Source organism: Panthera uncia, chromosome D1 (genome assembly GCF_023721935.1).
Source record: "Panthera uncia isolate 11264 chromosome D1, Puncia_PCG_1.0, whole genome shotgun sequence".
Lineage (NCBI taxonomy): Eukaryota > Metazoa > Chordata > Mammalia > Carnivora > Felidae > Panthera > Panthera uncia.
The window spans coordinates 73,449,306-73,464,045 of NC_064808.1; the positions used below are offsets into that span (position 1 = coordinate 73,449,306).

A 14,740-nucleotide genomic window follows, 5' to 3' on the forward strand; every position below is an offset into this window, starting at 1 on the left:
GGAGGTGTGATGATGGAGGAAATTCTGTTGAGTGAGGGTGGAGGGCATTCAGAGCAGACTTGTGGGAAACACCAGAATTTAAGGAGCAGGTGGAGAAAAGGGAGTCAGAGAAGTGCACGGAGAGGCAGGGGCTGGAACCAGGGCGGGTGTTGGGAGTGGGAGACCTGGATGCTGAATTAGGAGAGCATTTCAAGAAGCAAATGATCAACGTGCAGAATGCTTCAGAGAGGTGAGGTGCATAATACAGGAGGTGGAAAATCCTCATTGGGCTTGGTTGCTAATCAGAGCAGTAGGGAGGGTGTTGAATGGAGCATCTGGAAAGTGGAGACCAGTGAGTGCAGATCGCTTACTGAGGGCAATCAGAAGAGAAGGGGAGGAGAGATACACGGGCGGCAGTTAGGGAGACATGGGTAGGGCCAAGAAAAGGGGATTCCTTTTTGCTTGATCTTGGTTTTTGGCTTGCATTTATTTTTTAAGATGGGGAAGATTTGGCATGTTTGTGTGCGGAAGGGAAGGGGCCGGTGGGGAGTTTAAAGGAAGGGGAGAGGGGAAGGACAGAGCAAGGCCCAGCAGGAAGCGGGAGGCCTGGCAGTGGAAAGTGGTAGAGACGCTTTGAATTGGAGAAACACTTCCTGAGAAACTGCAGGGTAAATTGAGGTGGCAGGGTATTTGAAATCTTGTCTTTAAGTGCTACTGTGGCTCAAATGTTCATTATTCACCATGCATCAGCAGGCCGGTATTCCTGTGGAATATCCTGATACCTTTCTCCCGCATTTATCTTTCAGTTGAGGATCCTCTGTGCAACTTCCACTCCCCAAACTTCCTGAGGATCTCAGAGGTGGAAATGAGAGGTTCCGAGGATGCGGCAGCTGGAACAGTGTTGCAGCGGCTGATCCAGGAACAACTGCGGTATGGTACCCCGACCGAGAACATGAACTTGCTGGCCATTCAGCACCAGGCCACAGGGAGTGCAGGACCAGCCCACCCTCCAAACAACTTTTCTTCCACGGAAAACCTCACCCAAGAAGACCCACAAATGGTCTACCAGTCGGCACGCCAGGAACCGCAGGGTCAAGAACACCAGGTGGACAACACGGTGATGGAGAAGCAGGTGCGGCCCACACAGCCTCAGCAGAACAATGAGGAGCTGCCCACTTACGAGGAGGCCAAGGCCCAGTCCCAGTTCTTCAGAGGGCAGCAGCAGCAGCAGCAGCAGCAGCAGCAGCAGCAGGGGGCTATCGGCCATGGCTACTACATGGCTGGGGGCACCAGTCAGAAGGCCCGGACTGAGGGGAGGCCCACGGTGAACCGCGCCAACAGCGGGCAGGCACATAAGGACGAGGCGCTCAAAGAGCTTAAGCAGGGCCACGTCCGCTCACTCAGTGAGAGAATCATGCAGCTGTCCCTGGAGAGGACCGGAGCTAAGCAGCACCTCCCTGGCTCAGGGAGCGGAAAAGGGTTCAAGGCGGGAGGGGGCCCCTCCCCCGCCCAGCCCGCAGGCAAAGCGCTGGACCCCCGGGGTCCTCCACCTGAGTACCCCTACAAGACCAAGCAGATGATGTCCCCGGTCAGCAAGACCCAGGAGCATGGACTTTTCTACAGTGACCAGCACCCAGGGATGCTCCACGAGATGGTCAAGCCATACCCTGCTCCTCAGCCTGCGAGAACAGAGGTGGCCGTGCTGAGGTACCAGCCGCCCCCGGAGTACGGGGTCACGAGGTGATTATCAAGCCCAGAGGTTTTAGTCTGGCGCGTCAGAATTCAACCCATTATGTTCTTAGTGCTTGTTATTTTCAAGGCATGTTAGGTTTTTGCCATCAGTTTTTTTTTTTTTTTCCTGTGCATAATATTTAATAAGCCACTTCTTGGCCAAAATATGTAGAGTGAAACAGAACAGAGAGCAACTAGGGATATTCTCCAAATGTACCAGAAGGCAACTGGGGATTTCTGAGTTGAGGGGAGGAGACTCCGTTGTTGGCTGTCCTGGGGAGCTGTGCCCAGTGGCCAGGCAAGGCAGCAATTTTCCTGGCTGGCTTTGTGGAGAGCGTCCAACTCCCGGAGCATGTTATTACCGTGGGGTTTTATGGAGCCTTTCTTCATTGTAGATTGGAAAGGAAAACGTAGTCTGATCGCTAGAACCGAGGAGTTAAAGAGGCCATAGAAATCATGTAGTCTCCCCTCCATATTGAACAGATGAGAAACTAAAACCTGGAGAGATTCACACATTTCCACAGCCCACAGCTCCGAGGCTTCTGGAGCTAGGCTCACGTGTCCCGACCGTCAAAATCTCTCCCCTCCGTTGTGCTAATTCTAATCCCTCTTCTGATGACCCGGTGCATTCAGCAGCACTTGCTGACTGTAAACTCTGTGCAGCCTTGTACCAAGTTCAGAGGTAGAGAAAGACTCCCTGCCCTCCAGAACCCGAGGGTGCTGTCCCCGGGGAGCCCGCCTCTGAGTCCATCGCTGCCATGCAGCATGCTGTGTGCTCAGAACCAGGGAGATAGTATGACTCACAACTGGAGGGGTGGTGGAAGAGCCCCACAGGGGAGGTGACCTCCAAACAGGGTCTTGAAGGACGAGCAGGATCTGTGGGGAAATCATGCGAAGAGAGGAGGTAGCAGAGTGCGCCGTGCAGGGGGCGTGCCGCCTGTTTGTCTCGAATGAGCAGCAGTGCCGCTGGTGGGGGCAGTTTGGCCAGCAGTGGCAGAGGTGTGTTAGAACAGGGAGCGGAGACCGACTGGTAGAGGGCTTTGGGAGTCCTACTCTGGAGTTTGGAATTTAGCCGTAAGCGATCGGGAAAGCCAGTGTTTTCAAGTCGGGACTCTGGTGATGTTTATTAGGCTGACCTCAGGGGCAGTGAAGGGTGGTGATGAAGCAGAGGAACAGGACTGGGGACCATGCGGACCTTCAGGAACAATTTCAGTGGTCCAGCGAGGAATTGGGGCCAAGTTTGAGGCCAGAGGGGTAGGGGAGAGTTACATACTGTGAGAGGCGCGGAAGCAGAATTGGTGGGATTTAATGACTGATCAGGTATGGAAGCTGAGGAATCATAGGGCAATTGGAAACCAAGCTCTCAAGGGAGAAATTGGGTCTGAAGATACAAATTTGGGAGTTCCCGGCATTTCGATGTTACCGAGCTTCTTGGGGAGAGTGTGGAGCGTGAGAAGAACAGGCAAGGGGCCACTCACTGCCTGTTATTGGCTGTGTCTTCATTTTCACAGAGGGCCTTATTTATCTGTTTCTAAATCAGACGAGTCGAGTTTTCCCTGCGCGACCCCAGCAACTGGGCGCAGGGCATACCTTGGCTGTCCATCTTCCGAAAAGGGTGTGACTGGGCCCTGGCAGGAAGAGAGCCGGCCGACGTGCCCTTTTCTTCCCAGCTGCTGACACGTTTCCATGCACTGGGCCAGAAGTGCCAGCTTGGGAGCAGTACGCTACCTTTTAGACCTCTGACGGGCTGCAGAACTCATTCTTCCTAAAGGGGGCACAGCCTGACCCCACTGAGGAATCCAAGATGGGGCCCACGGGGCTCTTGCCTCTTACCCTTTTATAGTTCCTTAAGCCACAGGAGACATTTAAACTTCCAAAGCACCAGGTTTGAAGAAGTAGGGGGGAAAGAGTCTTCATATCTCCAATTGGTGCCACATCGATTCCAGAGACTTGTGTAAAGTAGTCTGTGATGTTTATCGCACGATCATATCAGAGTTTGGTTTGTGATACTTCACAGTTTTTCCTAAACATTTAACTTAGCCTCTAGAGCTTGGTAGAAGGTGGGAATATCCCCACATCAAGCCACTTCCCTTTGGCTTTACAGCAGTGCCTAAAGTGGGTCATTCTGCTTTTCATCATTTGGCAGTACGTGCGATATGGAGTGGCGAGATATGGGAAGGGGAGGAGGGAAACGCCAACAGGAGATGTACCCAGTTATTTGTGGAAAGTGTCATTTGTCTCAAAGCTATGACATTAAAAAGAAGAAATGTATGAGGGCTTTGAGCCAATTGCCAGTCTCGGCAGCCGGATTGACATGGCGCATCAAAATGGCGCAGGGGACGTAACAGACAGACCATTGAGGCTTGGCCCCAGAGCTACAAGGGCCCTTTGTGAGCCTGGCCATGGCGAGCCAGCATGGCTCCGGCGGCACAGCCCTGGGCTGACAGAGTAAACAAAGTTGTATCCACACCAGCCCTGCTCCAGACACATCCACCGTGGTCTGAACTTCAAGGGTTGGATCTGAAACTCAGCAGCGTGTGATGTTCAAGTTTTCTTTGAGCCAAGAGATGAGCAGGGCTCCTTTTAATTTCATGGATACATTCTCTTGTGCCGAAAGGGCTATCTGTTTGTCATTTATGGCAATGGTTTCAGAAGCCTGATGAGTCAAATAGACTCCTGGACGTGAAGGAAAAGCCACTGAGTGAGATCATGGAGTCCATTGCCTTGCCTTGTGATGCAAAAAATGGGCTCAGTAGGTGGTGAAGATTCATTCAGTGGTTTTGTCCAACCCTTTACTTTGTTCAGACTTCACTGATTTTTTTGCCTAGAGGTGGAAAGGTCCAAAAGACGAGTGAGACAAGAGTGTAGAGCTTATGATAAGAGGAGTATGAACTTGGAGTTCTGGCCTTCATAATACTGACTCACCATAGCTTATAAATTCACCTGCCTTGATCTGCTGAAGACGGACATGTGTGGTAGTCTGTTGTAAAGCGTGTTAGTCTCCTCTGGTGGGAACCCCATGGAGAGCCTATCAGTCAAAGCCTCCTTGACTTGTACCACCTTGGCCTTTGTTGTGGGTGAGGCTGATGGAGACGGGGAGACCGAGGTCCTGCTGAGGTGGCTGGGGGGACCTCCAGGGAACAAGAGCCAGCCATGGATGAAGGCTCTGGTTCTTTTTCTGCTCCATACTTCTTACCCTTCAACCCAGAAGTAGAAATGGACGGATACAAAGGAGGACAAGGTGAAAATTGGACAGGCTGTTCTATGTAGAATTGTGCTTTAAAAAAAAAAAAAAAAGGCAAGCATTTGGGTGTTCATTCTGACTCAGTTTGTGGAAACAGGACACTTCTAGAAGTAGTGACTTGGGGTACGGGACTGTACTGTGAATGGAAGCGAACGCGTGAGTGGGTGCTGGTGGGTGAGCTGACCTCTGTCACAGCGCTTGGAGTACGTTAATCAAATGCATGTTTGCTTTCCAAAGAAATCTGACCATATTTCCAAAAGTGGAAGCCGAAGATGCCAAAGAATTACTCAAAATATCCTACTTTCTTAATACAATTACTGTTAATATTTTTCCTATACACATTAAGTTTTTCACGTGTTGTAATCCTAGATTATATTCAGTTTAGTATCGTAGCTTTTTTTAGGTAGTTTTGTATCACATTCTTTTTGCAGTGTGTAATTTCCATAGCCATCCTTTTTATTGCTGTGTAATATTTTATAGAACATATAACTTACATCATTTTTTCTATAAATAATGTAATGAACATCATCATGCATATCAAATTTTTCATGCACTGGCCCCTAACCCTTAACCTCTGACCCTTATCCTAATCCTGACCCTGAAACTAGCCTGGCCCTCTTGAGGGGCTTCTGGGCTGCAAGGTGCTGGGCATATACCTTACCCCTCACCCTGGCCCTAGCCCTGATCTTGGCCTTGACCCTGACCCTAACCCTGGATCTGGGAGAGTGGCTTCCTGAATGCACAATGGAAGAGGCTGAGAGGCAGCCTGACTGTTCTGGAGAAGAGTCCAAACATTTAAGAATTGGTAGTATTTCAGGGCGCCTGGGTGGCTCAGTCGGTTGAGTGACCAACTCTTGATTTCTGCTCAGGTCATGAACACACCATTGTGGAATTGAGCCCCCAGTCAGGTTCTGCCATGACAGAGTGTTGCCTGCTTGGGATTCTCGCTCTCCTTCTCTCTCTGCCCCTCCCCTGCTCGCTCTCTCACTCTCTCTCTCTCTCTCAAAATAAATAAAACTTAAAAAAAAAAAAAAAGAATTGATAGTATTTCTGAAAATGAGTTTGAAGGTGGAGATAAAAACAGAAGGACCAGTTGAAAGTCTATTTAAAGAGTCTTTGGAGCCCAGGTTCCCTCCTTGCTTCAGATCAGTGGATGGTTACCCTGTCTGTTCTCACCCCACCTGTTCTCTGGAGGGGGTCTCTGAACTTTTGGTTTACTTCTTTAGGAATCATTGTTTGGAGTTGAAATTATTGGGTACATTGTAACAAACCTTTAATGACTTGTGATTCCAGATACCTTTGTAAAAATATGATAGTGCCTGTATCACTGCCCTTTGACCAACATTAGTCACTACAGTTACAAAAACTTTGCTAATTTAATAGGCAGATGGCATTAATGATTTTAATTTGCAATTCTAAGATAGGTTATTGGGGGGTTATTTTACTAGTTAGATGGATTTGGTCTTGAAAATCAACTGTGTTTTTTGTTCGTATGATCTATATGTTATAATGGATTCAGAGTACACTAAAACCTGTTTCCTCTAATGCTTGCCCTGATTTTCCAGTTTCTAGAACTCTGTATGCTGGGCCTGCTGTGTAGGTTACCTCATCCTCGCTCTCTCCTGCAGTTCTGAGGGGTGGGTGGTGTCACCGTCACTGTCATATGGTGTGGGGGGAGGTCCATGATGTGCGTGGTAAACCCTCAGGCTTAGAGGTGAGTTAAAGTAACGTAGTCCCAGGCACCAGCGTGGGAAGTGCAGGAGCCAGTGGGCAAACCTGGGTTTCTCTGCCACACGCTGCAGCTCCCAGAAAGTGAGCCCTCGGCCACCCCACTGTATGTTGCAATAGAGGCAAAAATACGGTTTTTATTTGGTAGCTCTCCTCTGGCGAATTTCTAATCAGATGTATATATCACACCTGATATCCAGCCTGTGCTCTGCCCACTTCTGTGTTTTGCAGGAGGTCTAGAATACTGATGACGTATTCCAGACTCTAGGGGGAAAGGCCTCCAGATGCCCTCTTTGTCTCCAGGTATCTTAGAAGGCCTAGGAGCAAACTTAAGCTTGCTGACGGCTGTAGCTGTGAGCTACGGCTGGCTTCTGGCTTACTTTCATTTGGAGGGGGGGACCGAGGCAGTGTTGTCTGCCTTAGCCTCTTTTTAGCAGAATGCTTCAGCTACGGAAGAGAGGGTACTATTTTAATGACTAGCTTTTGGGGCGCCTGGGTGGCTCAGTCGGTTAAGCGGCCGACTTCGGCTCAGGTCATGATCTCGCGGTCTGTGAGTTCGAGCCCCGCGTCGGGCTCTGTGCTGACAGCTCAGAGCCTGGAGCCTGTTTCAGATTCTGTGTCTCCCTCTCTCTGACCCTCCCCCGTTCATGCTCTGTCTCTCTCTGTCTCAAAAATAAATAAACGTTAAAATTTTTTTTTTTTAAAAAATAATGACTAACTTTTATGGCTCAGGCAGTATGGATTTGGAAAAAGACTAAAAATGACTCCTGTCCACGAAGAGAGCACTCTCTTTCCACCTGTCCATTGCCCTTTTTTGCCCTGTATTTTGGCTGATCCGCCTCATCAGCATAGGGGGCTTGATTTCCTAGCTTCCCGGGAGCAGAGAAAAGAGTGGTGACTGTTTACTAATATTTTATTCATCTGTGAATGTATTAATTTGATATTTAGTATGTAGGTGGATACGTTATAAAGGCCTGAAATGGTGGTGTTTGACCCAGCCCGCTGTCCAAGGCTGATAAAAGATGATGGAGCAAGAGGTGCTGTGGACTTCCTTGCACAGAGAAGCTTGCTTGCTTCTCCCCAGGGGCCCGTCATCTCCACCACCCTCTTCCCAGCAGGACAGGGGCTTGCCATTTCCTGTAGTCAGAGAGGGAACATGTGGGTGTAACTAATGTCCTAAACCGCTCATGTTTTCCTTAAAAAGTGCACTGTGAATTCTGCCCCCCCCCCCGCCCCTCCCCCCGAGAAACCTCCAGGGCTGGCTTTATTTAGGATAGATGACATTCTCTGGGAACATGCCAAATGAGGGTTCAGGGAGGAGGGAGGGAGCAAGAGGGGACACAGCCAAGGAGCACATGTGGCAAATGAAAGAGAGAGAACACCTCTCCCCAGGAAACTCCTGTCAATCCAACTGTGCAGCCAGAGTGCAGTTTAAAACACAAACAAGCATAAAGATTCATGCTAAAGAGCAGGGCTTACTTGGTGGGCTTGGCTGGAGGTTTGGAATGTGCCGTATTGCAAGAAAGAGTGTTTGGTGGTCCCATTGTACTTTGAGTCGGAAATGCCTGGAGGAGGAAGGAGAATTTTCAGAGTAAGTGTGTTTCCAGAGTGGCGATTTCATAACTGGTTCATCCAGTTATGAAAATGAATTGCTATGTAGGACAAAAGGTAAGCCAGATCCAGAGTTGTTGGATTAAAGACTATGCATTGCCCTTAACAAAAATGAGGCTATGGAGCCTCGTTTAAATTCCACCAGCTAAACGTGTGTTTTGAATACCAGCATTAGAATTTATGAGTTTCTACAGTTTTTAAGCTGGATTATGGCTGGATGAGCTAGGTAAAATGCTGTTTATTCTGAGAAATGGCTCTGCAGTATGGGAATTTCAAAGGCTAGGGTCAAGTTCAGGTTACTTTCTCAGGAAACCTAACACAATTCCAGCTATGATGCATTAAACAAGTGACTTCTTCAAACAAGAGGATTGTCTATATCCATCCTGCATAGCAATAAATCTGATCTTAGTTTACGCAAGACTGGAGTCTTAATTTGGGCATTTACGAGTCTTACCGGTGTCTACACAGCCAACGGGTCTGGGTGGGGAGGCTGTGGGTTTGAGAGAAGATTTGAGGAGTTTTGAGTTCTGGCTCTTCTGTTTTGCAGTCAGTTAAGTTCTCTGAGCCTCAGTTTCCTTATCTGCAACTTGTTACAGTTGATGTTTTCTAAAACTAACTGATTTTTCACTGCCAAAAAAAGAAAAAAGAAGGAAAATGGAAATTACCCGCAATCCCATTATCCAGACTAACCATTGTTAAATACTCTGTTCTCTGTGTTGCTTTGAGGGTCAGAAAATTATAAGAAAATACTGCTAGGTTGGAAAATTCTACGTAAATAGGTATTTTCGCTTAAGGAGAAGTCTTAAAATTTGAACCTCTTCACCATGAGCCAAGAAGCTCTTTATTATTTCATTTCAATTTTTCATTCCTTTACCTCGTTTTGTTTACTTTCTGATTATTAAAATAACAATGCAGATTTTTTGGCTTATCTTTATTTTCTAATTTTTGTAAAGTTCATGTATTCCTTAGACAATGAATTTTTGTTTTAAGTAGCCATACATGTTCGTTGTGGAAATTATATAAAGAAAAATAGGACAAGAAAAAAAAATCCATAATCCCATCACTTAGCATTAGTCACTCTGACCCTTTGTTATAATTCCTTCCAGTCATTTTCCTGCACATTGTTTTTCACACATACTAGGTGAAATTCGAATATGTGTCTTATCTTGAGAATTTAAAAAAATCCTGGGGTGCCTGGGTGGCTCAGTCGGTTGAGCATCTGACTTAGGCTCAGGTCATGATCTCACAGCTTATGAGTTGGAGCCCCGCGTCAGGCTCTGTGCTGACAGCTCAGAGCCTGGAGCCTACTTTGGATTCTGTGCCTCCCTCTCTCTCTGCCCCAACCCACTTGCATTCTGTCTCTGTCTCTCTCAAACATAAACAAACATTAAAAACAAATTTATCAAAAAACAAAAATCCTTTCTTAGGGACTCAGTTAGAACTTGTTGAACTGAATTGTTAATGTCAGTAAACTGAAAAAGGTTATTTTGATTTTATTTCTCTATTAATAACTTTGCTTTGGAAAATGTATTTAGCCGTCTGCATTTTCTCTTTTGAATTCCTTGATTACATCCTCCATCCATTTATCCACTGATGTTTATTTTTGTATCATGGTTTGAAACATTTTGTCCATCACACAAGCCAGATTTATAAATGTTCTCAGGACGGCCTAATTGCAGATGAACATATAGTTTCATACGTTGGATATGGCTTGCTGATCACCCTTGCTGCTTGGGGATGTGGGGACTGCAGAGAGGGGACTGCTGGTCTGTTTGCATGAATTGCTCTGACAGTCACTGAATTCTGGAATTATCTCCAAAATGAGGCCTTTTGGTGAACGTATAGCAGGGTCTTCAGCAGTGCTGTCCAGTAGAAGGACAGTATGAGCCACACGTGTCTGCTTAGAAATGTTCTAGCAGCCATGTTTTCTTAAGAGTTAAAAGAAGACAAGTAAAGTTAATTTTCAAACCTAGTTTAGTTAACCCATTAAAAACCTATCTTTAAAAACATGTTTTAGTTAGTTAAAACTGTTGTCATTTCAACAGATAACCAACATAAAACAAAAAGCTAGTAATGAGCTCTTTTACATGCCTTGTCCTAAGTCCTCAGATTTTGATGTACATTCTACCCTTCTTGCGCATTTCAGTTTAGACTTGCCACATTTCAGGTGTTTGGTAGCCCATGTGGCTCCTGGCTACTCTTTGGGACAGCACAAGTCCAGAAGGAAGGAGGGCTGTGTCCGAGAGAGAATGTCCTGATGGGTCCAGACACTACCTTGACATGATGCTCTCATTCTGCATCCCGCTGCAGGAAAGCTGCTCAGAAGTCGGAGATTCTGTGGCGCTGGAGTGTGCCTTGATCCCTTACTGAGCTTGAGGATTAGGGACCGTGGTGTTTGAAGACAAAGGGACATTCAAGGGTGGTACCTCTTGCCTTTCTCCTAACACCTATTGGCAGTGCGTGATAAGAGAGGCTAACAGGTATTAAGTACTTCCCTAAAGAGAGACACTGTGTGCAATGCTTTGTATACCTTATCTCACTGAATTCTCACCACCACCCTGTCAGGTGGATATTATCATCATCACTTAAAGGTGAGGAAGTTAAAAACTTTTCCACGGGTACCTGGTTAGAAAGAAGTCGAAGCAGAAAAAGGATACCCCATACTAAAGAGCAGTGCTCTCTTGTACTAACATGGGAGTTAGCCCTCGTGCAGTGCAAGGAGGGTGATTTCAAGCCCGGTTCAAAGTCCATTTTTAGGCTTTGTAAAGGCCTTGAAGTCTCTGCTTTGTGAATCCTGAAGGTTGCATACTTTAAAAGTAGGATAATGTATGGCATGAGATCAGTGAATGCCCAAGATTGTAAGAATTAAGTGATGCAGTTGACGTAAAATGCTAATGTGGTGCATTTACGGACAGGCGTTAACAAATACGGAAGTTTAAATAAGCTCGTCTGTGAAGGTTTGCAGTATGCAGAGGAACAAATGGATTGTTGATTAGATGCCCTCAGTGACCTTGTTTCCGCAGTCCAAATAACATCGTCGCTCCCATTTTGAGCTGCATTTTGTGACCCCAAATACGTAAGAAGGGCAATAACACGGAGCCATGTTATTTATTATGTTGGCAATCTCATGATTTGAGATTCTGTCATGAACCAATTATCCAGAGCCAATCTAAACACCAGAGGTCTCCTCTTTAATAGTGTAATGTTGAAGGTTTAGCCATTATTTGAAAGCTCATCAAGCATATACGGTCTCCCAACTTGCTCTTGGGCTTAGGGGCCAAATCAGTTGACACAAATGTATGGAGTACCAACTTAGTAGAAGTCATAATTTTCTACCCTCAAAAAAAGATACATGCTAAAAACTTGGGAGAAAAGGCTCATGTATTAAAAATTAAATAATATATTTAAATAAAAATTCAGGAGAACAAAAGACATGATACAGTCCAGTGATTATAGGTTGTCAGGATTGTGATTTAGGCACGTTGTAAGTTTGGAGGAAAGAAATAGGGAGCAAATTCTGGGGTCAGGCTATGGGCAGCATCATGGTCCAGAGTCACTGATGATGGAGGACCAGTCTACAAGGCTTCCCTACATGACCCTTCTTTTGTCAAGATGTGACTCTTTAAATGCTATGATTCTTTTTTTTTTCTTTTTTCTTTTTTTGATACATCACTGTGGACTTGGGGAGAAGAGGCTTTTTCAGCTTTGCTCAGACATATTTAAGTAACTGGTCGGTTCGGTGGCAGATGGTAAAAGGTCACTTTCTGTGGCGTTCCAAGGCTCGTTGCATTCCTTCAGAAAGGAGCGGGACCTGGTTCGTGGTACTGGCCTCAGTTTTTGTGAGCATTAGGTAAGGTGATGAAACGTGGTGCCTCCCGGATAGCCTAGGCCCCCAATAAGTGCTAGTAGAACGCTCTCTGTAGACAGGACATTAGCCCGTGGAAGCTAATAATGTTGAATGTAAGGAACAGTCCAAAAGAACAACTCAGAGGCAGATTTCCAGCCTTCCTGCTTCCCCCGAGGCTGCTCGAGCCTACAGAAGCTGTGATGCTTGGTGTTAGGGTGTGGATCATGGACACCCCATGGTGTGGTTGCTCCGACAAGGCCACGGGAACCCAGGAGCAAAGAACCAAAGGGTGGCCGCCTTCCCTCCCTGTTCTCGCCAGTATAGGGAAATAGTGAACTGCATGGACTCTGGAAACCAAAAGCCTGGACTTGGGTCTTCTTTATGTTCCTATTATCTCTGTTATATTTTCTAAGTTACCATCCTGTGCTTTGTTTTTCTCATCTAAGTAGTCTGACATTGATACCTATTTTATAAGGCAGTTATAAATCCAAAAAATGCAAAAAAAATGCTAATAAGTATTAGCCATAACAGAAAAAAATTTATTGGGACTTACACATGCGTTGCTTGCTGGGAGGATTTGTATTAGGGGCTGTGGGATTCAGGTGATAATAGTTAATGGTGATTATGACTAACTATTTCACCAGTACTTACCTTGTGCCGGGCTTTGTACATATTATTAACTCCCTAAGTCCTTTAGGATCGAGCTAAGTTGTGCATTGTCCCAGGAAACCAAGACACATGGTGTCAAATAAGCTAGCTCTCTGACTTCATAACCTGCAGGGGAAACAGGTGCACAAATCCCTGTAGCATCGCATTCTGTTCACAGGTGTTTCTCATTTAACTGTTGGTTCCCATCTTGTCTTTTTCCCTTTTCTCTGTGTCCCCGCTGCTAGGGTCACGGCCAATCAACAGCATTATCTTTGTAAGCTAAGGGTAGGTGGTTTTTAGTATGATCTCATGTGACATTTTCCTGTTCTGTCCCGACACCGTGTCCCCCTCATTCACACTAAACCCACATCTGCCTTGTACAGATCGTTGAGCCCACCAACACGTTGGCTGAGTAGTGGAGCCAATGAATGGAAGTTTGCTGACCTGCCTGCACATCATCCATTGTAATGTGGTGTTTATCGAATGTGTAACAGAGTTATTTATGCGGCCAATGTTCTCTTTAGTAGAAGAGTTCCCATTTTGAAAAAGTAAGTTCTTTTCTGTCGCCTAACTTTGGCAAACACCCTTTTCCTGCATTGCCACTCAGGTAACTAGTCACCATCATGGGTAACTTAGGCTGGCATTCAGAAAACACTTCCTTTTGTTATATATCAGAGAAAGATGAGAAGATAAGCCTACCATTGACCATAGTCCCAAATCCCAGAGCTTAATAAATGTTAAAAGATAGAAGCCCTAGTCCGAAGCTGCCTGGGTCAAAGGGAAGCCCCATGGTTTGGAGAGCAGGTGATAGGTTCATCTGTACCCACCTCAGCTCCACATGTGTCCCTTGCCTTGGATGAAGCGGGAAGGGAGTATGACACTCAGAGCCTTTCCACTCTTGCCACGGAGTTGGACCTCATACACACAGGACGACACATAGTCATATACACGCTTCATTGTGGAAGGGGCACAAATTCATGAAAACGCCGAAGCGTTTTATTTCTGAAGAGATGGGCAGGTAGTTATGTCACAGGTATGGAGAGGGAGGGAGGAGGGGTGGTTTACATCCCCCCGCCCCGTGACAACACTCCTTCTGAACTCCAAGGATGGCTGGAAGGTGGAGCCCGCTTAAGCAATAAAGAACCCAACTGAGCTCCATCGTTCTCCACCAGGCGTTGCAGAACTCAGATCCCAGCCATTTCAACAGGAAATGGAAGGGGCTTCCTGACTGAAGGCATAAGGAAACCTAGTTGGGCAATCCCTCCCGAGCCTAGGTGCGAGGCTCTGGTGTTTGTTACCAAAGCGAGGCCTGTGGTAGGTCACGTTGTTGGGCTCTCCTGCATTTCTTCTGAGGTCGTCTTTACGAACGTCTGCATATCCGTGCAGGGAGGGCTAAGATGGCCCTTCTCAAATTTTCTTCTAGAGTTTGACATTTAGGTGCCAGGAGTCGGCATTCAGAGGGCTCCTGACTGTACGATACGCTTACAAAATAAGCGGCACGGAGCCTGACAGGGTCCAAAAACATTCCAGCAAGTATACCTCAAAGGAAAATAGAAAGCCACACAGTCTCCTGGGGAAAGTGGGGGCTTTGGCTCTGGCTGGCCAGGAATAAGGGGAGGTGACGGGCTGAGTGTCAAGGATTGGAAAGTAGCAGGATCTCCAGAGGACTCTGCCCTGTGATACAGAATGTGGGTGGTTTAGGGTTGCTGACCATTCTGCTCACTCCAGTTCCCAGACTGAATCCTAAAGGTTAGGGAGGTCAACAAGAAAACTTGTCTTCCCGAGTCTGCAGAAGAGAGACAGCCGTAGTTGGAGAACTGGCCACCATGACTGTCTTTGGTGCTAATACCTGCGTGAGTTGTTGGTAGGAGCCCTTGGCTTCGGCTGAGAGAAAATGCGATGATTCTTACGGAACAGAGAAGTGAGGAGGGGATTGTGAGGGAGTGAAGTCA

The 14,740-nt window shown here is 46.6% G+C and overlaps 1 protein-coding gene across 6 annotated transcripts in view; it reads left to right on the forward strand.

The window, feature by feature from the left end:
- Positions 1-14,740, forward strand: part of AMOTL1 (angiomotin like 1) — a 123,841-nt gene that overhangs the window by 61,608 nt on the left and 47,493 nt on the right. For all 6 annotated transcript variants that reach the window (XM_049653935.1, XM_049653942.1, XM_049653950.1 and 3 more), the window contains one exon: positions 786-1,719. In XM_049653935.1, the coding sequence (XP_049509892.1) occupies positions 845-1,719 (875 nt within the window). In that variant the 5' untranslated portion in view covers positions 786-844. The remainder of the gene's footprint in view (positions 1-785; positions 1,720-14,740) is intronic.